The 27,866-nt window shown below is 38.8% G+C and overlaps 1 protein-coding gene across 1 annotated transcript; it reads right to left on the bottom strand.

Moving 5' to 3' along the window:
- Positions 1-1,051: 1,051 nt before the first annotated feature.
- On the bottom strand, positions 1,052-23,802 carry LOC127906076 (coagulation factor XIII A chain-like). Its single transcript, XM_052484231.1, has 14 exons — positions 23,649-23,802; positions 20,191-20,367; positions 17,825-18,073; positions 15,682-15,794; positions 15,422-15,529; positions 14,782-14,953; positions 9,716-9,863; positions 9,223-9,332; positions 6,571-6,659; positions 6,225-6,384; positions 5,277-5,555; positions 4,680-4,840; positions 4,064-4,200; positions 1,052-3,780 (listed from the first exon to the last, which is right to left on the bottom strand). The coding sequence occupies exons 1-14, from the start codon at positions 23,800-23,802 to the stop codon at positions 3,639-3,641; spliced, it is 2,199 nt and encodes a 732-aa protein (XP_052340191.1). The 3' UTR covers positions 1,052-3,638.
- Between the last annotated feature and the right edge of the window lie 4,064 nt (positions 23,803-27,866).

The raw sequence follows: 27,866 nt of genomic DNA, 5'->3' as shown, positions 1-27,866 counted from the left end.
TATACGCAAATGATGCCAATTAGCCTATCAGAAGCTTCTCAAGCCATGACATCATTTTCTGGAATTTTCCAAGCTGTTTAAAGGCACAGTCAACTTAGTGTACTTCTGACCCACTGGAATTGTGATACAGTGAATTATAAGTGACATAATCCATCTGTAAACAATTGTTGGAAAAATGACTTGTGTCATGCACAAAGTACATGTCATAACCGACTTGCTAAAACTATAGTTTGTTAACAATACATTTGTGGAGTGGTTGAAAAGCAAGTTTTATTGATTCCAACCTAAGGGCAAGTCAACTTCCTACTTCAACTGTATGTAAATAAAGTATTTCTGTTTATTTATTTTTATACATTTCTCAAAATGTATATAAACCTGTTTTCACTTTGTCATTATGGGGTATTGTGTGTAGATTGATGAGGAGAAAATGCCTTTAATCCTTTTTAGAATAAGGCTGTAACGTAACAAAATGTCTAAAAAGTGAAGGGGTCTGAATACTTTCAGAATGCACTGTATTTATACTTTGTGTATAATGTGTCAATTTGTGTTGTGGTTTGCAGAGCACATTTGAAACAGAGATCTAGGTCTCAATATGTCTTCCCTGGTAAAATAAAGGTATCACCTGGAACCATCGATATAAAACCTGTTCCTGGAACATCAGAGACTGATGAACACTGTCTAATAGGATGTCACACCAGCCTGCTATAATGTTACTGATTTAAGACTGAAGTAAAAGTGAGCTATTATTGCACTTATTTGAATGAATTGATACATTTCTTGCGCTTCCTCATTCATTTGCAGTGGTTAATGAGGAACCTGTGTCGAATTGATGGTCTGAATGTTTTCTAGCACTTTGTGCAAGCCTGTTTTTTTTGGTCATAAAAAGGTTGGAAGGTTTGTAAGGTGTGTTAGATTTTATTCATGAAATGGGACCAGTGAACATAACAATGATATTGGCAGTTAAGGGTGGCCCGTTAACTTTATCCCACTCCACCCGGAAATGTTTAAAAATACTAAATGATACAAAAAATATAATGGTGTGACAACAGTATTGATTTTGAAAATGATTTTTATTGTTAATCAAAAGCAGTGCACAGCTGAAATGTTAAACAGTAAATGGCAGTGAAATTAAAAGATTTAGTTTGATGCAAAGCCAAAAATGCTGGTTTTCCAATAAAACTGGTTATACATAAAACTATCAAACAAAATAACTGAGGAGTGGTTCCCACATACGGCTTTACATAGTGCTCTTTTCTTTTTTTACGTTATACAATTAAATGATTTATATTGCAAAAACAAATCTCAGTCTAAAGAAAACATTTTCATGTTGTTTCCCAATTCTTTAAATGCAGTACCTTTTCTGCTTGATTTAAAATCTACTGCAGATAACACTGGACCGTTGATTAGATTGAAGGTCATGATTGTGTGAGAAATTTACAGTCAGCAAAGGTTTGTAAGGTCGACAATAACAGAAACCCGAATCTGAGTCGGCTGATTTGAAACCAAATTAAATCCCTGATATATAAATGTCATCTAATTAGAACACATAAAAAAACTCTATCCATCATATTCATATGGATCATAACTTTTTAACTTTTTTAGTCCGAGAGTCTTTGGAAACACTTGTGAAGGGTTAAATTTTATGAAAAAACTACGTCAACAAATGTAAGTTTACACAGGATGTTTAGAGTCGACATGCAAGTGATGATATTGTCACATATCAAAGAAGTCACAGCGGTCTAAGGCACTGCATCTCGGCGCAAGAGGCGTCACTACAGTCTCTGGTTCGTATCCAGGTTGTATAACATCTGCCCGTGATTGGGAGTCCCATAGGACGGCGCACAATTGGTCCAGCATCGTCCGGGTTTGGCCAGGGTAGGCCGTCAGTGTAGATAAAAATGTGTACTTAACCAACTTGCCTAGTTAAATAAAGTCAGCTTGCAGTTCTACTGATTATGAATGTGGCATATATGGCTAATGAATGTGTGATGAAGTCCTTATGTAGGTGCCCTTCAACTTTAAGTGTCACCGATGCCTGAAAATACATTGATTTGATTGATATTTGGCATTGCAGAGGAAATAATAAGATAAACTGATGCGCTTATTGCGACTTGGCCCTCCCTCTTCTGCCCAATTCCAAATCAACTCCTAGCCCTTTCTGTAACAAATCTTATCGGTGTAAGCAATCCCTTACAGAAAAATCACATGTATTTCACATGTGATAACATCTGTGACAACATGTGAAAGCAACACCTGATAACATGAACCTACACATGTGAAAACATGATCTCGTGAAATAAATGTGACAACATGGGGATGCAAAATGCCTACGTACGATACCATGAAACTACACATTTGAGAGTTAGATGTTCCTATGTGAACGTTTTCACATGTGAAAAACAAATTCCACGTGAGGTGAAAACATGTTATTCTCCTCATATGTGAAAAGGTGGTGTTAACATGTGAAACTTTAAATTGAATACATGTGAACATGTAGTTTCATATGTGAAGAACTGACCTCAAGTCTCTTTTTTTTGGTGATTTTTCTTTTGTGAAATGTGAATTTCCGCTTAACAATGCAATTTTGCATGTCTTTTTGTGTAAGGGAATCAAATGATTTGTGGGTTTTAAAGTAACTGGTACACTATTCAGCTAAAATAGTGTACAAAATATTTAATCAGTGACAACATTATTATCACTTAGTAGTGATCACTTAGTAGTCACGTTTCAATATGACCCCACCTGGGATTAAAATTGACAACTTCTGGGTTACGCTGATCTTTCTGCTGCCCATCAAAGTCTATAGCATTCCTATACACATTCATTATCTATGATACATGTCTGCACTTAGCAAAAGAGTGCCATCTGCACTTCTATTTTAGTTAATCTTATTATTCTCTCACCATAGATTTCATAGAGTTATTTCAGAATAAGTATAGTTTTCTGAATAGTTGTCTACTGTTTGTGGGGGATATTATTCTGTTTTAATGTTACTCCTGAATCACTATGATAACTATAATCGTATTTTAAAATTGTGTATTTTTAACAAAGCTGATATTTACTTTACTTAAACCTAAAGTGTAGGAATACAGGTTCAATCTGTAATTGACACTGACATGATGGTGTAGCAGGACGGTCGGGATGCCCTGAACCAAGAGCTTGTGAGTTCAAAACCCAGCTGAGGACATGTTGAATAATAATTACTGTATAAATAAACATACACAATGTAATTATGTATGTCAAAAATGTACATTGAAAACAATGTATGTTAAAAGCACTGTTTGTGTGTATCCTAACGACTCAATTTTGTTTGCAGGGCATCATATGTGGAATCTCATTTGAAAAATATTCACGTGAAAGGTTATGTGATCACATGTAAAACCCACATGTAAACTTCAGTGTTCAAAAAAAAAAAACATGGTTTCACATGATTTCCCAGGAGGAAATTTCACCTGTGAATCATGTGTTTTTTCCGTAAGGGGTATGTTATTTGCTCGCCCTCACCTTCTCATAAGCTAGATGGAATTGCATATCCAGCAATCAAATCCTTTCAAATCTACACAAGAGCCTCTATTCGTCCATGGTTCTCCGGTCGATGGCAGGCGATTAGCAGGTGGGAAGGGCTTCCTGGGCGATGATCAGGCCTGGACGCCGACGGCCCAATTGCCTTGCACATTCCCAAGGACTGAGCAGTCCAGGACAGCATAGATCATTGTATTCCCAGACCTCGTAGGGACACAGGACTCTATCCAGGTGATGGAGGCGCCGGTAGAGATCTCACTATACACACACACACACACACACACACACACACACACACACACACACACACACACACACACACACACACACACACACACACACACACACACACACACACACACACACACACACACACACACACACACACACACACACACACACACACACACACACACACACACACACACACACACACAGATTTACTAACCAGACTACATTGGATCTGTTTTTGTGAGTGTGAGACTAATGTAAGTGTGAACATCCTCATGATGTGAGGACTTGGAGTTGTAAATCCTCTTACCTGTACAACTTTTCCCGGTATGAGATGAAATTAGGCCCTTGTATGGCCATCCTCACGTCATGCAGGCTGAATGGGAACGGGTTGGTGAACTCCACCTTGACAAATATCTCCTGGTTCACCTTCGCTGGTCCACTCATCTGTTCAAATAGAGATGGTCCATTCACAACAATCTATGGTGATATAAGACATTATAATAATCTAGGGATTATCAACTCCCCTGCGTTGGGAGCATGGATGTTTTTCAGAATGGCTGATTTAACAAAGGAGAGGAGAGATGCAGCACTCTAGCAGCACAAATAAGGTTTTAATTGGGTACACTACAACATTAGCTCTTGGGGAAAAACGAAATAAATTTCATATATAGTTTTACGGAACACTTTAAAGGATAATTCACTCAAATTACAAAATGACAGTTTTCCTTACCATGTCAGCAGTCTATGGACAAGGTAAGAGAGCAATCCATGATTTGGTTTTGTGTACCTGGTCACTGTGACCAAATTACTGCTGACAGGGTAAGGAAACCAATATGCCATTTTTTTATTTGGGTGAACTATCCCTTTAAAGGACTAAGGAAATACATCCTAATAAAGAGGACTAATGAAAGTTCCAGGCCCACCGCAAATGTCAACTCGGGGCCTTTCAGGTTCACTATCTGTATGGCCGTCATGTCCTGGTTGTTCTCCATGCTCTTGGCCGTCACCACAAAGCGGAGGTTGGATTGGCAACCCAGCTTGGGCATGTAGTTCTGGGCCAGCACGCCCACCTGTATCCTCGACGCTGTTGGTTTTAGGGAGACAGAGTTTTGACAACGAAACAAATTCAATCAACAACAGGAGCATCTTTGGCAGAACATAACTTTTATAATTATTACCTGATAATTCATATTTAGATTATTTGGGATTCACCATTGTTTACCATTTGGTACCAGGTTGTTACCTGTAAAGTCTTTTGAGGTAAGTACTAGAGAGCATCCCATCGTTACCTCACGTTCTCTTACAATACAATACATACACACACCTGCTGAAACAGGACGTTGCCATAAAGCTGTAAAAGGACTGCAAAGCATTTTCTATAAACTGTTGAGGATTTTATTTCAGAGGAGGGGTCTGAAAGCTTTGCAGGACTATCATACAAAGTTGTGATACATGGAGACAAGCCCAAAAATACCTACAGTACAGTACGTATGTAAAGGATCACCCTGGTTTCTACTCACTCTCCATGGGTTTCAGAGTGATGTCAAAGGTCAACTGCTTGAACTGAGCCCTTTGGATGTTGGTGTAGTAGATCGTGGAGCCAACCAGGAAGCCATGGATGGTGCGTGTTTCTTCACTCATGTTCCTGAAGACCACAGCCATCTGGAAGTTCTGGCCAATCTTCACACGCTCCTGCGGGATCTCCAGCGTCATCGTCACGCCCTGCTCATCGTCATATTGCAAATGCGTCTTGTAGGTTCTCTCTGCATTCTTCATGGTCTCCTCATCTTGACTACTGCCTGTGTATGTGGGGGGAGTTGGAGGGGAATAGAGTTAACATGGGACTGGTGTCCTAGGCTGATCTAGTGATCTAAACCGCTCTCTTCAGAACACATATATATCATAGATCGCTGCAGCAAGTAGTGGGACTTTTTTAAGGAGTGGGACTACAATTTTATTTCACCTATAGGAATATACTGTATATACTGTACAGCTGGGGACCTCCACATCTGGCTTCTTCTGAGGCCAGCCACCCTGATGAAACTGAGGAGTATTTCTGTCTGTAATAGAGCTCTTTTGTGGGGGAAAAACTCATTCTGATTGGCTGGTTCTGGCTCCCCAGTGGGTGGGCCCAGGTGCCCGAATGGGTTGGCCTATGCCCTCCCAGGCCCACCCATGTCTGCACTCCTGCCCAGTCATTTGAAATCCATAGATTAGGGCCAAATACATTTATTTAAATTGACTGATTTCATTATATGAACTGTAACTCAGTAAAATCGTTGAAATTGTTGCATGTTACGTTTATATTGTTGCAAAGTAATTTGAAAAGCAGTAATAGCAAAGTCATTTCTATACTTCATTCTTGTTGCATTAGTTTCATGAGACACTTTGCAAACTGCCCCAATAACTAACTTTAAACATGCAGTTACACCCTTGCTAGCCTACTCCATTGTCCAGGTGCCACATACCTTCTGGGTATTTGTACGTCCCTGTAATGTCCATTGGCTCATTGGTCTCACCAATGGACTTTGTCAGGATTTTGATGCCGACATAAGTTGTGTCTACGCTTAGTAACTCAGTTTTCCCAGTTTGTGAATTTAGCTTGTATTTGTAAACGTCGCTATTCACCTGAGGTTAAAAGAAAGAGATAAATTTGAATATGATGATTGATTTGAATGAAATAAGATGTATTGCCAATTATAAAGCATAACTGTGTTACGCTTCATCATGGCATAGAGTGATGATGAAGTCATTATGGCTGAACATTCAACAGAGTGTTTACTGGTCAAGCATAAAGAAGACGTATTGTTTTACCTCAGCAAACACAAACGGGGCATCAAATTGATAGCCAAGCATTCCTTCCTTGATGGCTTTGACAGAGCAAGGTCCACAGCGGAAATATCCTGCAAAAACAATATCAACAACCCATGAACCTGTCTATTTGACTTTACAAGGGACAGTTCACGTTTCTAAATGTTTTCGAATTGTATTAATTATCAGGGCCTTGGTACATTTTCAAGATGCAATCAATGCTTTTCAGAGCCATTTTATTACTTTTAAGAATTGCATGTACAATTGCAGCGTAATATATTGGCACCCTTATAGTTTTTTATAAATAATTCCCAATTTAAGTTGAAATAAAAAAAATATTTGGTGAAATGACATGGACAAAATGATTAGCACCTAAGAGCAGAGGTTTTGGCCAAGATAACTGCCAACAAATGCTTCTTGTAGCCATCAATGAGCTTGCTGCATCTTTTACTGGATTCCTCAATCTGCTGGAAACTGCTCCAATTCCGCAATATTTTAGGGATGCATTCCACCAACTGCTGTTTTCAGTTCTCGCCATATATTTTTGATGGGATTCAGATCTGGACTCAACACTGGCCACTCCAAAATAGTCCAGCTTTTCTTCTTGAACCATTCATGGGTGCTTTCTGGTGTGTGTTTTAGGTTGTTGTCCTGCTGGTTGACCCACAACCTTTGACGGAGACTCCTTTTTTGGACACTGATGACTCACAAATATCTCTAGCAAACTGCAGGGCTGATAATTTTAGTTGTAATTTTGCATAGTAATGCATCTTAATCCTTTTTTTCTCCATCAGTCACAATCCCTGCAGCCCACAGACAAGTTTTTCCTTTTCATGACTCATCTGTCACTGAGTCTGAAGCAGAGGGATCTGGCCCACAGATTCAACATCCACCAGCGGACTGTGAGCTGCATCGTGACAACATGGGGCAACTTTCTTAACACATTTCTTTGTTTCAGCCCCATATGGAGGCTCTGTCAGTGAGGAGATCCTGAAGCAGTCCGACATCGTTTCTCTGCTGAAACCAGCGATGGCCATAATGGTGGAAAAAGGTTTCCTTGTGGATGACTGTGTGCCCTGTAAGGTCTACAGACCATTGTTCCTCTGAAAGAGAGCACAGACGCCAGCAGCAGAATTCAGGGAGACGCAATACATCTCGGCTGATGGTCCCTGTGTAGCAGCTGACTTGCAGAGAGAAGGAGCACAAGTTGTTTGACACCGTCATCCCTCTCACCATCACTGGAAGCATCAACCAGCTCTACACCTATTACATAATGCTCATTCGGGAGCTAACATGGCTGCCATAGAATATTGTAGTGCTATGGGAAGGCATCGCAATGCAGAAACCTCAATGTCCCAACTCTCTAAACACATGGCTCTGGATATAGTGTGTTTTGGTCTGAAACAAGTGTGTTGGATATCTTGTTTTGGAGCAAAGCACATTCTAAAGCACATCAAAAGTAGATGTTTTAAAAGTATGAGAACAGACATAAACATAGAAAGGGCCGAAGAACATTAATTTCAGATGAAAAAATGCAAATGTGGAAAAATATACAGCGAGGTCAATAATTATTGGCACCCTTGATAAAGATGAGCAAAAAAGACTGTATAGAATAAATTATTCTAATACAAATACTGAGCTATTCTATATTGTATAAAAATATATTATATTATATTATACTAATACATATATATTATATATTCTATTATACTAATACAATTGCTTAGAGAAAGAGAAAAAACTAGCTCTATTTTCATGTTATCTGACCATACAGTAGCATCACCTAGAGTTTAATAAATGGCATTGGCACATGGATTGGAAACAGCGCTATGGTCAGATGACATGAAAATGAAGCTCTTTGGCCACTCGCACCAGTGGTGGGCTTGGTGTTGAAAAACAGAAGCGTATGTATAAAAGTACCTCATACCTATGGTAAAATAAGGTGGTGGATTTTTGATGTTTTGGGACTATTTTGCTTCCATTGGTCCAGGGACCTTTGTTAAGATCAATGGCATCATGGACTTTACCAAGTACCAGGATATTTTATCCAAAAATCTGGTTGCTTCTGCCTTGACGCTGACACTTGGCTGCAAGTGGATCTTCCAGCATGACAATAACCCCAAGCACTGATCAAAATCCACAAACAAATGGTGGAGTACAAAATCAACCTGTTGTTTGAATTGAAGACGGCAGTCCATAAGTGCAGATTAAAGATATCAAGGATCTGGAGAGATTCTTTATCGAGGAACTGTGGTCTGATATCACTCCTAATGTGTTTGTTCTCCAATCTCATAAAACATTGAAGGAAAAGGCTCAGTGTCGTTATCCTCGCAATGGGAGGGTGCTGGACTATTGAAAACAGGGATGCCAATCATTTTGACGCCTATCTTTTTTTAGATGGTTTTGTATTACTTGTTAAACAAAATCTCTTTCACTGAGCAATTGTATTAGTATAAAATAATGTTATGTTTTTGCATACAATATAGCTCAGTAATTGTATTTATTTAGCCTAGCGGTTATCAAGGGTGCAAAATATCATGGAACACACTATCTTAAATGGCTGCGTTTTCATGAATTTGATTATGCAATTTTGAAGCATACAAAATGAAGTGAAAATTATGTCTCTCTCTCCCATCATCCTAATTTCTCTCTTACCATCACTGGTTTCCTGGGGGGTGGAATCCACCACCTGCCAGCCACCAAAGTTCTGGTCTGCAGGGAGGTCAAGTCTGGACAAGTAAGCCTCGTTCCAGCAGTGGTAGTTCCTGTGGAGACAATGCCCACCTCTCAATAACACTATCTGGCATCCTGCACCCACCAGGAACACTATCTGGCATCCTGCACCCACCAGGAACACTATCTGGCATCCTGCACCCACCAGGAACACTATCTGGCATCCTGCACCACTCAGGTACACTATCTGTCATCCTTCACCACTCAGATACACTATCTGGGATCCTGCACAATCATTTTCTTCTTTAAGCACAATGATTTAAAGATAACAGGGACATCTAGTCCATTTCACCCCCCATCATGCTATGACTAAACTGTTTTTACAGTACATACAGTGAAAGATAGGATTATAGAAACCTACGTTCTGGGATTTCATTTTCATTCAATACAAATGGATAAGCAGAAATATAACTACCAGATTGAGTCTCTGGTAAGGCGCTCGTTCAGTTCAAGCTGATTTCCCACAGAGTTGAAGACGAGATCTGTGATTATGTTCCCTGTGTTGTCGTGGGCGGAGTTGAAGTTGGTGATCACCCTGGCAGGGATGCCCAGACACCGCAGAACTGGGGCAGGGGAGGGGACACCATTAAAGAGACTAGGCAATACTTCAAAAATAAGCATATATTAATTAACATGCAATTGTGAACATTAATAAATGTTTAACTAATACATTAAATGTATTCAATCAATTGATTAGAGTAGATTTATGAATATAACTTTCAGACGTGTGTTTTACTTGCACAGCAGCGGGCCTTGTCTGAGGAAACTGCTACCTATTTTTATCTGCTAATAGGACTAGTCAACTTAATTACACATTTTCTACATATCATGCATACCTAGAAAGTGGCCTATGCTCCAGACTAGTCAGAAAACCGGGATTTGTGTTTTGAGCTATGGCTTAGCATTAGCATCTACGGCAGTGGCTGTCAGTGCCATTTAAGACGATGTAGGATGATTTTTTTTTCTGATGAGCATGGCCTTATTTCTATTACAGCATACTGGATGACATTCATTCATATTCTGTTCACCAAGCTCAATGTAACAGCGGTAGGTTTAGGCTACTACATGATACAAAAATGTTCCCTGTTCCCATCATGAGGTTCCTACAACCTAGTCTATGAATGAAAGTTTGCAACGTAGGTGCGCAGGTCGGGAGAATTTTGAGTAATCAAGGTGACAGACAGTGACACATTCAATACCGCCTTGCACACTCAGCATCTAGCTGATCTAGGGTGTAATATGTTTAGCCCTGTTTTGTTCCGTTTCAGAAATGTTTCTCAACAGAATCAGAGGAATGAATACACCTCTTATCACACGCAAACAGTTCACTCTCATAGCAGCCAGATAAAAACAGGATGATCACTTTGCTCGTTGTATATATAATACATTCTCGTAACTATCTACACGCTCTCCTCCTCTCATCTTTTCCCTTCCCTTGTGCACAATACATCAGCTGTCTGTGACCAGGCAAAAAAAAACTCCCAAGCAAAACCATATCACGATCGCTAACCCCTATACACAGCCTGCATACTGTAGTTGTCATGTCATGGTCAACTAAAACTAATAGAACTAACGCATTAGTAAACCCGCTAAAAGCATGCTGTACAGTGTACAGTCAGAAAGCAGTTTAGCAGTTACACCAGCGGACTCCGGTGGCAATAAATTGATAAAACCAAAAGAGTTGTGTTGGATAGCCATAGCCAGTGTTGGATAGCCATAGCCAACTAGCTAACATAGCATCCCTCTCTGTTTGAGCCGGGTGTATGAGTAGGCTAAACTAGCTAGCTGCATTAGCTAGCCAAGGGAAGGTGAAAGTAAAGAAACAATACAACCAAATAAAGCTATCTCTCTCTCTTGCTTCTTCTTAATGTTGGAAGAAATGAATTTGTTCAAAACTGTTCAACTTTTGATTTTCTCTCTCTGAGTCAACTACCCGCAACATTAGCACTGCAGTGCTAGCTAGCTGTAGCTTACACTTTTAGAACTAGATTATTCTGATGGGTGGACTACATGCCTGTTCTCTGATAGGCCTCTGATAGTTTGGAGGACGTCCTACAGATGCTGTCATTACTACTGTTTAAGTCTATGGAAGGTGGTGAAAACCACGAGCCTCCTAGATTTTGCATTGAAGTCAATGTACCCAGAGGAGGACAGAAGCTAGCTGTGCCATGGTGCTACCATTCAGAGTGCTGCTGGGGCTACTGTCGACCTTCATTGCAAAACAGTGTTTTAATCAATTATTTGGTGATGTGAATATATTTAGTGTAGCTTTACCTACAAAATTATAACGCTTTTAATGTTTAACTACAACGACCTTAAGCACACAGCCAAGACAACTCAGGAGTGGCTTCGGGACAAGTCTCTGTATGTCCTTGAGTGACCCAGCCAGAGCCCGGACTTGAACCCAATCTAACATCTCTGGAGAGACTTGAAAATTGCTGTGCAGCAACGCTCCTCATCTGAGTAAGTACTGAGTAAAGGGTCTGAATACTTATGTATATGTTTTATTATTTAAAAAAAAATGTTTTTATACATTTGCTAAGATTAAAAAAAAAAGTTTTTGCTTTGTCATTATGGGGTATTGTTTCAAGATTGATAAGGGGGAAAAACTATATAATCCATTTTAGAATAAGGGTGTAACGTAACTAAATGTGGAAAAAGTATAGGGGTCTGAATACTTTCAAAATGCACTGTATTGGAACTAGTGGATATATAGAAGCTTAAATATCCTGACCTAGTGAGATAAACATGGCTGAGGCTCAATCAAGTTATTCGTATTGACTACTTTCTTATGTCATTCTCACTGGCAAAAGTTTAAAAAGTGTTGATAGCGGACAGAATATGGTCGGACTAGGGCTGTCACAGTGACCATATTACTGCCACACCGGTGTTCATGAGTCAAGATGGCAGTCAAATTCCATGTGACTGTTTAGTCACGGTAATTAGGCTTCTCCAAGCTCTGATGCTGCTGATGATCATTAGTAGCCTACCAAACTTGCTAACTGCCTGGTAATCAGTACTGTATTGTCCCTCTAATCACTCTGAAATCAATGCAAATGTCATCGAAAATCTCCTCAAACACTTCATGGGAGCCCATGAGCTCATGTTGCGCAACATTTCTATAGGCTATACAATTGCATGAGAAAACAGAGGAGGAAACAGAGGAGGATCCCATCAGCTTTCTATAGGCTAGGCCTACTATATGTTCCTAATATAAAGCACATTGCTTCTATTTACAACAGGAGTATAGCCTACCTGGCTGGCCTGAAAATGAACCACGGGAAAAGTGTCCTCATTTCACTATATAAGGTCATAGACGACCTGCATTTTTTCCCACTGCACCTGTTTCGAGAGCGGTGCATGATAATGATCCATTCTAAATCAAAACCAATTTCACACATATATATTATTTAGTATATGTAAAGACAAGATTAAATCAAGAATAATGTTATGGGTGACAGGGTAGCCTAGTGGTTAGAGCGTTGGACTAGTAACCGCAAGGTTGCAAGTTCAAATCCCCGAGCTGACAAGCTGTCGTTCTGCCCCTGAACAGGTAGTTAACCCACTGTTCCTAGGCCATCATTGAAAATAGGAATTTGTTCTTAATTAACTGACTCGCCCAGTTAAATAAAGGTAAAAATGTGTCTATTGCTTTTGAATGACATATTATCACTTGTGAATGATGCCCAGCTTTTTTTTTTACATTTTCAAATCATAGTCGCACACATCATGTAGCCTAAGCCCATAGGCCTATATGTTTCGATAAGGTTTGTATCACAACTAAAGTGGCCAAATAACTTCTTAAAATGAAACACAAACAACGCACCGAATTGAAAAATAATCAATAACACCTAAGGAAAGAAACAAGTGGAGTGACAGATATAGGGAAGGTAATCAAGGAGGTGAAGGAGTCCAGGTGAGTGTCATGAGGCACAGGTGACAGTTGTGTGGGATAATCAGCAGCCTGATGACCTGGAGGCCGGTGAGGGAGTATACGTGACATCACTACAATCAATCTTTAATAGAAAGTTAGCAAAAATAGATAAGATCTTGCTACCATGGAAAGGAAAATACCTGTCTATTTGTGGAAGAATCACCTGATTAACTCTTTAGTCATATCCCAGTTTACTTATGGCCCTGCCTTCACCAAGTGACTTGTTTTTTTAGAAGTATATGGCAAACCAGACAAAGTTGAACAGGCATATTTATATACTGAATATGAATTCAGAGGGCAGAAATGATTCAATATTAAACTGAAGGCTTCAGTCATACAAAAGTTACAGTATACTTAAATCCATTCTGGTTCTCTGGCAAATTAGTAAGAATGTCTCTCCCCGTGTTCAAGAATGGCCTTTTTCCCTTTATTCTGATTGCAACTTCTCGCTTTCGGTTATTTGAAAATGAAATCATCTCCAAAATATTGCTTTTTTACAACAAGCCATAGAAAGTTGTTAGCAATTTCAATTTAATCCACCAGAAAAGACAGAACAAATATTACAACAAACATTATATGCTAATAGATTTTTTTTAAATTAATTGAACAAATATTTAGAAACGGTATAATCTTTGTAAATAATATCATAAATGGGACTAGTGGAGTCATGTCACAGATGCAGCTAACAAAATTATATGGAAATGTCTGCTCTTCAAAAAATTACAACCAACTAATTGCAGCATTACCGCAAAAATGGAAGAGGCAAGTGGAAGGGTGAGATAGTAAAGAATTTGTCTGTTGACCCCCCATTAAAGACCTGAAAAGTTGTTTTAAAAAAAGGTCATAAATAAAAAAGTATATACATTTCATTTAGAGCTGTGCCATATAGATTGCAAAATAGTTGAAAATAGATTTTTGATGTACCGATTCCATGGCATATGGACTACGTCATTAGCCTTTTTCCCTGCCTGTACTGTTACCTTTTTGGATTTTCTGTGTATGACCTTCTACCTGTCCCTGGACCATGTTACCTGCCTCCTCCTGCCTCCTCCTGCCTCCTCCTGCCTCCTCCTGCCTCCTCCTGCCTCCTCGGCCCTGTACTAAATAAACACCTGCTGCACCCTGCGCTTGAAACCAGCACTCTGTCTCCCATCATACTCATTACACAATCAAAACACAACTATTTTTTAAATATAGTGTATCCGTAAAATGTATATAGTATGTATAAGCTGGAAGTAGAAGCCTAAGTGTTGTTGTCCATTAGTTTACTACAATTAGGGGAGGATGGTAGGGTTACGGGAAAGATTGGAAATGATGCAGACAATTATATTGATGGAAACCACAATCCATCTGCAATATTAAAGCTGATCTAACCACTAAAAAAAGGCAACCTTTTCTCAGTTGAAAACTGCAGTTTATAACTGGATGGGCCTGTTTTCTATTGCCCATCAATCCCTCAGTGCAAATCACAGGTCATTTGGAAGACACATGACCTATGTTGTGGGGTGGACATTGAAAATGAAAAGGGAATTTAATCAGGCACTCACAGGTGTTGAACGTCCCGGCGTAGACCCAGCACTGGGCGAAGCTGACGGGCCCTTTGTTGACGTACTGGAGCAGGATCTGGTCACTGCCAATCCAGAAGGTTGGTGCAGTGCCGAGGGAGTAGTCATCGCTCCAGTTGCCCACCAAGACCCCGCGGTCATCCTGGGAGTTCATCTGGTTCCACAAGGAATGGAAAAATATATAGAAAACCCCCCAAAGAGATTAATGCACCAGGTATAAGGATAGGTTAGTTTGAAATTAAATGTTCAGAGTAAGTTGGTAAAAGCATGCAAAAGGAAATTGAGTGTTTAATTAAGGCCAGGTACCGGGGTAATTGTTTCCTTTATTCATTTCACAATCAACTTTTACCAGTTAAATGTAGACACAAATATACCCTTTTTTTTCAAACTTTTTCCTGAAATATTATATGAAAAATAATCAAATGAGGCAATATCTCATTCAATATGTACTGTATATGTATAGTATCTACTGCAAATCACATTCTGTGGATGTAGACTGAAGTTCAGGTTAAATGCTTGGTACGTCTTGTGGTTGTGAAAAGCACTTGGCTCTTCGTGCTTAAACTAGGGCTCATTTTGGAATTTGTGTAGTGTGCTTATGTTATCTGTAAATATCACTCACCATTGCAGAGCCTATCCTGCAGACTTTGACAGCATCGCCTCTGTTTACTAGAGGCATGTGTGAGTCATCCAAGATTTGGAAACAGGCATCAAGAATCCCTTCCACAAACTACAAGAGAGAAATATAGCCCCCAGCCTCAAAAAAGGAACAATAATGACACAACTGTAAATGTGTGTGTAGTGTATACAGGACATTAAGGTATTTGATAAGTGTGTGTGTGTGTGTGTGTGTGCGTGGGGCATGTGTGTCTTTTACTGTACCTGGCCATAAAACCATTGTCTTCCATCACCTGATTCCTCCTCATATATGAAGCCATTTTCATTCATCACATACTCCTGCCTTTCTTCCTCATTGGGCATGTACACCTCATCATCTAAAGAAATCAGAAATAAATTGCAGCCTCATTACCAAAAATCTGGTCATCTGTTACTTTAGATGTGACTTGTAAGAATTGTAAGGATGAGAATTGGATGTTCATCATTGATTTCTAATGCCTGACCTGTGTCTATAAATTAATTTGTGTCACTTGAACTAATTGAGACCGTGGTCACATGTCCTTGGAAGGAAGCCACGTCCTGTTGAGCTCCGTGCGCTGTCTGGCGTCCAAGTCTTTGCGTTCGCACAGCTGATGTCCCACTATCTGAACCCTCCTAACGGCGCATTACATTGGTGGCAGCTGTGTTTTGAGCGTTTTTAACGTCTGTGGAACCTGTGTCTTCTGAAGTTATCGCTGGACTAAAGTGACATGACCTCGCTAGGCTGCATGCATGCTAGCCAGGCCTACTCTAGCCCTATGGAGCAAGCATACGACGAGAAGCATGGGCAGCTTTCTCTGCACTATCATCTCCCTCACTGCTAGCTTATTGGATGGGCGAACAGTGAGTACTAGACTGCCCACATGTCTGAAATGTCATTACCAACTAAGTACATTTTACCCAGACTTTTACACATATTGGACCTTCCTTTTGCTTTGTGGATGTGATGGGAATGGGGCTTCTCCCGCCATTCTGGACGGGTTTGAGCCGTGGATTATACAACTTGGATGCGACAACAATTCTAACTACTTGGCTGCATGGAGGCACCCTCGAGTGGGAGAACTCTGCTCTCCGACCGACTGGTTACCCATATGGGATGGATGGAGCTGTGTGGGAGAACTATGTTACCGGCTACTGTTTGTGTGAGGGACTTTTGTATGAATGTGAAACCGAAGGAGGCCTTGGTGATGCGTTTCCCATATGACTGTGGGCCTGCTACCTGCATGTGGACCGCGCCTGATCCTCTTTGATGGTTTGGTGAAAAAGTTTGTTTAATAAAAGAGAAAATATGGACTGAATGTTATTTTACACTGTTGTTGTATCGGCTTTTGACATTTTGTATTTTGTCAGTAGAATTTTGCATTTAACCGTGGAGCTTTAACAAAAAGAAAATTTTAAAAAGTGACTCCATGTTTTTCTTTTGGGAATCAAAACATGCTTTTCATGCAGGCTACAGTATCTCATCACTGTCAGAATTTTTGGGGTGTCATGAATCAATGAATGAAACATTGAATTGTTCCCCAAATGTTTTCTTACTAAACAAGTATAGTATACTTTTTTCAATATGACCCCACCTGGGATTTCAACTCACAACCAATGGATTTGAGGTACGCTGATCAATCTGCGGCGCTGCAAAGTCTGTACTGTAACGTTCCTCTACACTTTCATTACCTATAATACATCTCTGCACATGAGTTCCATCTGAATATTCTCTGATCATTGATGATGCGAGTGGTTTTCTGTATAGTTGTCATATGTTGGTGGGGCATATTATTATTGTAAATATAATATTTTTCTTAATTTGTATTTTTCTTAATTTGACAAAGCTGAGATTAAATTTAAGTCCAAATTGTTGGAATACAGGTTAAATCAGCCATTGACAGGAGTAGCAGGAATATTGGAATACCTTCAACTAAGAGGTTGCGAGTTCATATCCCAGGTGAGGACATGTTGAATAATAATTAGTGTAAAAACATACACAATGTAATCATATATGTGAAAGTGTCAACTATTTACATTGTATGTTAAAAGCTCTGTTTGTGTATTCATCCTAACGTCACATTTTTGTTTGCAGAGGCGTCACCTGTGAAATCTCGTGTAAAATATTAACGTGAAAATTTGAATCCACATGTGAAAGGTTATGGGATCACGTAATAATCCACATGTGAAACTTCATGTGAAATATCATCACTTTAAGTGTTCCAAAAAAACTATCTCACATGATTTAACATTGAATGTCACATGTGAATTCATGTGATTTTCCATGTGTGAAATAAATAAAAAATTCCCGTAAGGGGTGTATAATACATATGTTATATCTTAAGCGGTCCGAAGAGGACAAACAAAAATCCACAAAGATTCCACTCACTGGACGCCCAGGCGTTGAACAGGAGGTAGAACTCTGTTCCAGAGTCCTTTTGTGTCCTTGAGACTCCATTGGACCCGATGACCGCCACACTCGTGTAGTACTTCCCGATGATGGCGTCCGCAGAAGGGGTGATGCCCACCACGCACTCATCCCCTTGTTGCTGTATCATGCGGCCGGTCCAATTCCCAGATTGTGAGCCGTCAAAGGAGATGATGATCTTTGTGCCATTCAACACGTTGTCATCGATACCTGAGGGAGAAGGTGACATGACAGGGGAAACGTCAACACATGTAGACACTCATGTTTCCACTGCACTCTTAGTATTTACTATGACGTTATGTGGTAACAATCGATACTCTCTGGTACGTTCTTCAAATAATTAACCTCCGTTGGTAACAAATGGTACCAGGTAGCTATTGTTTTAATGAGCCTTGAAGAAACAAAGCAAGTAAATCATCAAGTTATTACTGTGTAATTATTGTGTTACCATGACATGTATTTGATAAATACCTGGTAATGTTCCGTACTGTAAAATAAAGTGCTACCAAAAAAAACAGTTCAGTTAACAACACATCAATCAACACAAGTCAAGGTCTGCTCAATATCACAACAACATTACAGAAGATACTGTTGTCGGTAGTCTGTGCAGCGCGACTGCAATAAAGGTGACCTGGAATGCAACAAACCATCAGTAGTGGAAAAAGTACTCAATTGTCATACTTGGGTAGAAGTGAAAAGTAAATGCTATTCATCAAATTCCTTACATTACACAAACCAGACGGCAGGATTTTCACACATCCAGCTCACACATCATTTACAAATGCAGTATTTGTTTTAAGTGAGTCCATCAGATCAGAGGCAGTAGGGATGACAACACATTGCATTGATAGGTGTGTGAAATTCACCATATTTCTGTCCCGCCTGAGCATTCGAAATGTAACGAGTACATTTGGCTGTCAGGGATAATATATGGAGTAAAAAGTACTTATTTTCTTTAGGAATGTAGTGGAGTAAAAGTAAAAAGTTGTCAAAAATATAAATAGTAAAGAACAGCTACTCAAATAAAAGTACTTATTTAGCAGTAATTCTAAGTATTTTGTACTTAGTTACTTTACACCACTGCAAACCAATAACTGCAGATGGATTACTAGGGTACTACTAGTACGCTTCTGTAGCTGCACATATGTCAATTCACATACTGTTATCTTCATTCATAACACTCTCATAATTTCAACCGGGATGATGCATGTCCATTTGCACCATTATTTTAGAAGTGCCTCACAATTATCACACAACCACTCCCTCAGATCCAATAAATGTAGGCTGAAGGATATTTTGTGTAATATTGTGCTCTCTGCTTATTTTTTGTATGTCCTATTCTCAAAACCTTTTGAACACAGTAAACTAAGAATTTCACAGCAGATGTAAAGAGGACAACACCACATTCAGGGAGATAAAAAATATATTGACAATGAAAGCCTTTTCAAGGCATAAGTGAAAGGTAAGTCGCTTGAAGATTTTAAAAAAATGGTGTCATACTTCTTAAGCAGTCGTTTTGCTGTCGTTCCTATTTAGTTTGTATTTAATTGACATATTGCAGTTTTGTAGCTGACACTAAAGGACCTAGGGCTCGATACAATCCGTATCGCGGAAGTTCCGTGTTACAGAGCGATTGAGATTTAAATGCAATGTTCCTGTGTTTGTGGAGACTGCATTCACAGTAAACGCTGCCATCTCAATCGGAAATTACCTTTAAATTTCAATCGCTCTATACCCCGGAACTTCCGCAATATGGATTGAATCGAGCACATAGATATATTTTCAGCAATTCACCTGTGATTATAATGTAAGCATTCAGTATAATGTGTGAGAGAGACCCTGGACTCATCCCTGTTCTACACCCTTCTTCGGAAGTGTGCACTTGCACAATCTGTCATGGATTCAACAATAGTGGAAACTCCCTAAATCCATGATGGGAAGTGTGCAAGAGCACACTTGGGGAGAAGTTTGGAGAATCGGGAGGCACCCCAAGGTTACTATCAACAGATGTTACAGATGTTTAGATGGGAATATGTCAATAATCTGTTTTTCTTTCAATTTGGCACTTTTATATATTAGAGTTTCTGATTGGCTACAGAGGCAAAAACACAGATGACAGAGAGAAGACTAGGAGAGGAACAATTGTAGTATTGAGATGCAACTTCACCTCTAACACACCAACCCCTCCCATTAAGACTACTATCAAATGGTGAACACTATAATTCATACATCACCGTCAGTGAAGTCAAGCAATGCATGTCATTTCATTTGTATCCAGCAGAAAGGAATGTACACTACATTGGTGGAAATGTGTAAAAACGTCTTACCAATGTAAAACTCAATCTGGAAATTGTCACTGGGATTTACGGGCTGGTTGAACTGGAGGGTCATCTGAAACTCTTGGGCTCTGCGGACGATGAGAATGTTGTTTTTGTACAAGTGACAGTGGTGGTCGCTCTTGTTCTCATTTTGCATCATGTCCACTCTCACACATTCCAGGGTGGCTGCAAAATAAGGAGATCACAAGCTAAATAATGATGTTTAAATAACCAGGTAACAAACGTAAAATGTAAAAATTAAACTTTTTGGGTAAAAAGGGTGCTTTTCAGGATGTCAGGTCTGAGTGTGAAGTCAAAATGGGAACAAGGATTTCTGCTGACCACCTCGGCTGAGCACACCACAAACCTGTGGGCCTATACAGCAAATTCTCCAGTGATAAAAAAATAAGAAATTAACACGTTGTTCAATCGAAATGGCAACATTTGAGTGTGAGGACTCATGTAGCCACCAGAACAGTGTTAAATTAATACACTGCTTAGTGTAAAGCCATATTCAAACATTTCCCAAAGTGCCTTGCTAGTCAAGTAAATTAGATGTAACACCCATGACTGTATTTGTTAGTGACAGAGACATGATTGTTGCATTCATCCATTTAAGTCCTACATGTAGAAGAAAAGGTTCCAAAAGGGTTCTTTGTGGAGGGATAGGGTTCTACCAACTACTTTCAACATCCTAAGAACAGTTTTTTTTGCCAGGAAGGGTTATTTGATGGTACTTTAGAAGGCAAGAATGATTCTACATAGAGCAGTATATAATATTAACCAGCATGCTCGATTGCAGTACTATTTTCAGAATTGTTTGTTTTCCTATAATGTGTTTTTGCATACACATTGATTGGTTGAAACATTTTATGCGACACAAAGATAAAGGATATACAGTTTTCTAAACAAATCCAATCTGGTAGTACTGAAATGGTTGTTCCAGTTTAGATGATTGAGGAAGACAGTTTTAGGAAGAACCTTTACATGATAAAATTGTTATTGGTAGAACACTTCATAGGGGGTTCAAGGTAGAACCATATACAGGGGTTCTTTGAAAAATCCTACATAGAGGGTTCTAGATCGAACCCTCTGCAAAGTATTCAGTCCAGCACCAAAAAGGGCCACCCTATGGGGGACAAACCGAAGAACCCTGTATGGTTCTACTTAGTACCTTTTTCTAAAAGTGAGATCCTAAGTGAATATATATTTTTATATATATTATATAACACAATACCATATGTTCTTCCTAAGGCTTTATTTTGAGAGCTTAGTTTTACCCTAATACAGCTATTGATGTTACGTTTGATACCGAAGCTAAGAGGCATGTGTCAAAATCGCTAAGCAGTTTACTTTGAAACAGTGTGTCAGTGCCTCTGACACTTTATCAGAAGCATTTGATTAACAATGTCCAAAACTTTGTTTTGTCGACCAACCACCTGATTGGTTTGGTATTAGTTTCGGTAGAAGAGAAAAAGACTACCCTGCGCAAACGCTATGGCAGCGTTTCCCAAACTCGGTCCTCGGGACCCCAAGGGGTGTACGTTTTGGTTTTTGCCTCAGCACCACACATAATTCAAATAATCAAAGCATTATGATGATGATGATGATGATGAATTCATTGGTTGAATCAGCTGGGTAGTGCTCAGGCAAATAACTAAACTTGGGCTCCCTAAGACTGGGTTTGGGAAGTTCTCAATCATTTCTCAGCATGCTCTATTGCAGGTAGATATATTTCAATTGTTTATTTTAATATCTATTTTTGTGCAGGTTCATTGATTGATTGATTAATCTCATGCTACACAAAGATAAATAGCGTACGTTTTTCTAAACTAATCATAGCGGTAAAACAAAATAAAATTGCAATCATTACAGGAATGTTTGTTGCAGTTGAAAGGTTTTTAGGGAGTCTCCGCACAATGTTCCTAACTCTGGCACTCATTCCTAATGTAGGTTGTAGGTGAATAAAAAAAATCTAACTATTGCTTATTCTAAATATACATCACTTTGCTAGTCAGCATAATGTGACTTGCAGGAAGGTTTGCAAAATTCAGGTAACTTTCCCAAAACGCCCAGGTTTCCAGAAACCCTGGTTGGAAGTTTCCTGGAAACAGAACATCCAAAATCCTTCAAAAACAAAAATTGAAACTCTACTTGCAGGCCTGGTGTGGCCTGACTTATGAACTGGGATACAATAATGCACTTATAACTAAAGGTACAAAGGATGACCTTACAGTGTACCACGACAGTGACAAGTGTTTGTACCCCTTTAGGAACACATCTAAATCTGAAACTCATGGTTTACAGTAGTGATGGGGAAACAAAGCTTCTTGAAGCATTGAGGCTTTCCAGCCAATTGTGTTGAAAATACGTTCATTACTAGATGCTTTCATCAACACAGTGTAGGCTTGTGGCGCCGTAGCACGTGCTCACTGTAGCCATGTCAGGTGTTTGTTCGACAAAACAAAGCTTCAGACATCATTGATCACAGTTTTCTGCTAAAATACAGGCTTCGGCAACCTGCTACAAAGTTAACTGTATCAAGCGTAACATCATTAGGCCATATCAGACATGAAAATCACGTTATGCTAACTCCTTTTAGAATAGAGACAGTGCAGAGATAGCCAGCTCCTCAAATTATTGTCACCGCAACCAGTACTCAGAATTACTGGAAGAACTGACAAAGCATGTTAACAAGACGAACTAAAACAACTAAATTGGAACAACCATTTCAGTAACGGGTACAAGAAATCCAAGTAATAGTGGATTAGTTGAGAAAATGTTTGTCATTTCTATTTAGTAGCATAAGATGAATGAATGAATAATGTACAAACATAGATACTGAAACAAACAGTTGAAAAAGTCTACCTGCAATAGAGCATTACTGGGAACTATCATAATGATGTGCATGGTTATGAGTTTCAGGCCCCTGTATTAGCGCTTAGGATCTCACTTGGTGGATGAATGCGGCAACCATCTATCTGGTTGCCGAGTGGCACAGCGGTAGAAGGCACTGCATCTCAGTGCTAGAGGCATCACTACAGACCCAGGTTTGATTCCAGGCTGTATCACAACCAGCCATGATTGGGAGTCCCATAGGGCGGTGCACAATTGGCCCAGTGTCGTTCGGGTTGGGTGGAGTTAAGTTGTCATTGTAAATAAGAATTTGTTCTTAACTGACTTGCCTATTTAAATAAAGGTTAAATCAAAACAATACAAAATGCTGTCATGGGTGGTAACTCTCCAGTTTACTCGGAAGGCAAGACTTTACACTGAGCAGTTTCTTAATTTAACACTTTTCCGGTGTCAGTATGGGTCCACAGACTCAATGGTTTCAGGGTTGATTTAACACTCTTAGTTTTATTTTTTTATATATTTTTTTTTAACACTGAAGAATTTGCTTCGTAATGTGTGTTGATCTCATTTATCATAGACAGCCAAGGACACTTATTCTATTTATCTTGTACCATCACTGTAGGGGCCACGGGGAATTGCCACAGCCTCCCCAAAGTGCTCAAACTTGGGAAGTTGGTGGTCATCTTGCTCAGCGTTGGAGCTACAGATGGGGCTTTTAAGGCGCCCAAGGAAGTTGGTCCCAAAACAGCGTGCAGAGGAAGACATGTTGAAAGCAGGGGTCAACAGTTTTTGCTGTTCTGTAGATCAAAAAAGATAAAAACATGGTCAATGAGATATGTACTGTATTACAAGCAGCAAATGCGTGTATCTATGATAATTGCACAACATATTGCAACCAGGGCCGTACCCAGGACCTGGGTGAAATTAATCAATTGAAACTCAACTGTTGAGAGTTAGGATATGAGAATTGGTAGTGCATCAATTAACCCATGTCAGTTAAAATGTTTTAGATTGGTATATTAGTCTACTGCTGGGTACATTTGTAGTAATCCTGGCCAAATTACAGTACTGACCGGGCTGTGCCCAGAGTACCTGACATCCAGGGGGCCCCCGTTGATTTTGTTAGTCACTCTCACATTTAGATATCATATTAACATGACATAAGTCATGGGGGAAAAAAAACAAATCTGTGAAATATACACAAGAGTACATCAAAATGCATTGAAATATTTCAGGATGGACAATAATCTGGAACCACTGGTACAGGCACATCAATATTCATGAGCTAACATGATACATCACTGATTTGATTGTTATCAACAGCTCGGTTTCCATCCAATTGGCGATAGATTTTCATAGGAATATTCTAAAATCTGCATAAAAACCATATGCGCAATTTCCCACAGAATTTCCAGCTTTCCATCAAATTGACTTGTTGCAGATAAAATACTTAGCATGCTGATGTAGTGTACATAGAAATGACTTAAGGGGTTGGTTGAATTCCCATGTATCACATTTTCAACTCCACTGTTGGTTTTGTCATGAAAAATGACCACTCTGGTCTTGGCACGTGTGTTCGAGTCAACAGCTTGTAGATACAGTGCGGGTAAAGCCTACATGATGAGATTATTATGGGCACAACAGCAAGATCATCATTTAATTCATCTGTAGCCTAATAAACTGCAAGCTTTCAAAAGTTGTAGTGGGAGGACATCACAATGTAAGGTACTAGGAGGTAACTTCCCCCCATGTAATTCACATTAAGACCACAAGATGTCACCAAATGATTTAATCATCACTGTCCCGGCTGCTACTGCTCTTGCGCAACAAAACTTTTTTTAGATATTTCAACAAATCGATTTTGTGGTTAATTGATCAAATTGTTTTAGATTTTGAAAAATCAATCAATATTAGCATATAAAGGTGTTTCCTCCTCCGTTTCTCACATAATTAATTTTACAGACACCAACAGATCCCACCTTGTCCACATAAACTACACACATCCAAAGATTGCACCTTACATTAATGTATTAATTTATAAAGGGTTTATAAGTAGTTACATGAACTGTTCCTTATTCGTTTTTACATATTTTATACATTTGTAATAAACAGTTATAACACAAAGGTTGGACTTTTGTGATTATTATTTTGGTGCTTGGCAAATAGTGAGCTTGTTGGCCTATTGCAACGAACCAGTGTACTAACACCAGGTAATATTTCATTAAACCTCACAGCTGATCTCAATTGCAACCATCAATGGACACGATTTATCACTCACTAAATCGGATGTCGAGGTTATCTTTCAGTCTTAATTGGTGGCAACATTTTTCAAGACTATTTAGTCCTCTGGTGAGTATTATCATCAGAACAAATTAATCCTACTTTTTTGAACAGGCTAAGGACAATTTATCTATTTGACAATAGTTCCATACAACTCAAATAACGTTTTTCCTCATTTACCATGGTATATTTACTGTGGTCATTTATCCCACATGTCGTTTCCAAGTTATGTAATCCATTAATTAAAGTGTATCTTTAAAAAGTATAGTCATTTCTTATTAAGATCAGGGGGAAATATCCCTGCACTTTAAACATTTGAAATGTGTAACTAAATCAAGTAATAGTGATGAGTTATATAATCTATCATTTTTCACAAATGAAAATGTAGGCTAATAAAGTTATTTCAAACGGAACACGTATTATTTTGCCATTTTAGACGAAACGTTTGAATAAAGTATAGTCCTACTACTCCTATATTCTTATAAGTATTTGACGTTCAGCAGCCTTACGGTTTTCGATGATCTTGATAGGTTGATATTTCATTGGAGGCGGGAATTAGAGAGCATAGACAAGGAAAGTTGCAGCTGTCTGGTATCAACGTAAAATCAGCTAAATCGCTGGTTTGTTCGTGTGGGATTTTCGTTGCAATCAAGTTTATTTTAGCATGCAGGTGCATGTAATCTCCTGTTTAGTATCGGTTTAAGAAAACCAGCATGTGAAGTTCTGTCTTCGTTCCAATCCAGCCTATATATCTGCAGTGTTACTAATTATAATGTTATTATTGCCAGCCAGAGCCGTATAGGCTCAGTATTCAGGAAATAAATAAATGAACCTTAACTGTTTGCTATATTTATTAAACATTGTTAGATCGTTAAAAAAGGCTTAACAGTTTACAAGCTCCGTATAAATCGTTTATACAACCGTTGTAACATAAAACTTTATGTAAAGTGTTACTCTTCTGAAAGAAGATAGTCTGTTATGGAAATCATGATGCAGAGCTTGAACACAGCATGTCAATATCGTGAATGGCGAATATTGATATTTCTCTCCTTCAAGAATATGCAATCAAGTTGTTCAAGTGATCCAGCTACATAACACAAATACATATCCAGCCATACATCGTTGGTCGCAAATTAGATTTACAAGCAAATTTCAGTCACAAAATAGGGCCAGTTTCCCAGACAGCGATTAAGTATAGTCCTTGACTGAAAAGCATGCTTATTGGGTAATTTCCGTTTACATATATTTTTTGTCCAGAACTAGGCTTAATCTGTGTCCAGGAAACTGACCCACAAACTACTGAGAAGAGAATTCCCACTCACCTTCAAAAGCTCAGGTAGAGATGCAGTTGGAGGAAGAGTCACGCCAACAGATGTCAAGTGAATGTCGCCCATGTTTATATAGACCATAGAGTTCCCCTTCCCAAACCTTCCCCTGTCAGTGACAATTCTCGTTCTGTGTCATTTAGGGGAAGTCCAAGAAAAACGTTGCTGACAGGAGATTTTTGAGATGAGGTTGTTCTGACCTTCATGAAAACTGTTTTGAATTCATAATTCTGTCTTTCATAAGATTTTTTTCACTTAAAATATAAATCAATTATCAATAGTATGGAGGTCACAAAGGACATGAATTTAAATAAATTAACCTTATTAGGTTACACTTTATTTGGTTAGTCCCATCTACAGATACTCAACCTACCAAATGCAACTGATTTACAACAGCTTGCTCCAGTTATGGCTAGGTTTATGTTTAGAGTTAGCAGAGTTAAGGTTAGTGGATAGTTAGTTGAAATATTGAGAATTAGTTGAACACTTACAATACTAAACATCTACAAACCATCTATTTGGGACTATTTAAACAATTACCAATTATTAAGCTCTATGATTAACCAATGAATCAATGTACATGCACAAACATAGATATTGAAACGAACCAATAGAGCATGCTGGGAAATATCATAATGAATTGTGTGATATTGGTTCAAAGTGATCTGTATGAGTTATTTTTTTAAATGATAATATATTTGCTTAGGATCTCACTTGGTGACGTTTATAGGACCAGAAACGGATAAATGCAACAACCATGTCTCTGTACTAACAAAAACAGGCATAGATGGTAACTCTACAATATACTCGAAAGGCACTCTGGGAAATATTTGAACAAGGCTTTACACTAAGCGGTATATTAATTTAACACTGTTCTGTTGTCTATATGGGTCGACATATTCAACACTCTCAGTGTTAAGTTATTTATTTTTAACACTGGAGAATATGCTGTGTAGGTTTTGCGTTACTGGTAGATAGTGTAAATTGTATACTAATGTTTCATATGGATCATTTTGAACGATTTAAAGAAAAATCAGCACTTGGGGCCAGAGTTAGGGGAGAGGGGGTCCCTTACAGGAAAAACATATCATGTGGAAAATCTTAGCTTTATATAATACACTTAAGAAAAAATAATATCCCCAACAAACAGTAGAAAACTATTCAGAAAACCTTCAAATTGCTGAAATAAGTCAATTAAATCAATGATGAAAGAATAGTCAAATC

The sequence above is a fragment of the Oncorhynchus keta genome, chromosome 28, assembly GCF_023373465.1.
Source record: "Oncorhynchus keta strain PuntledgeMale-10-30-2019 chromosome 28, Oket_V2, whole genome shotgun sequence".
Classification (NCBI taxonomy): Eukaryota; Metazoa; Chordata; class Actinopteri; order Salmoniformes; family Salmonidae; genus Oncorhynchus; species Oncorhynchus keta.
Note: the sequence above shows the minus strand (reverse complement) of the source record. Positions and strands in the feature narration are given on the sequence as shown.

Coding starts and splice junctions, on each gene's coding strand:
- LOC127906076 (XM_052484231.1), bottom strand. CDS start 23,802: ATGTCTTCCTCTGCACGCTGTTTTGGGACCAACTTCCTTGGGCGCCTT. Junction 20,368..23,648: donor CCGTGGCCCCTACAGTGATG/GTACAAGATAAA, acceptor CTTATTTTGCAG/CCACCCTGGAATGTGTGAGA. Junction 6,385..6,570: donor CCCCGTTTGTGTTTGCTGAG/GTAAAACAATAC, acceptor TTTTAACCTCAG/GTGAATAGCGACGTTTACAA.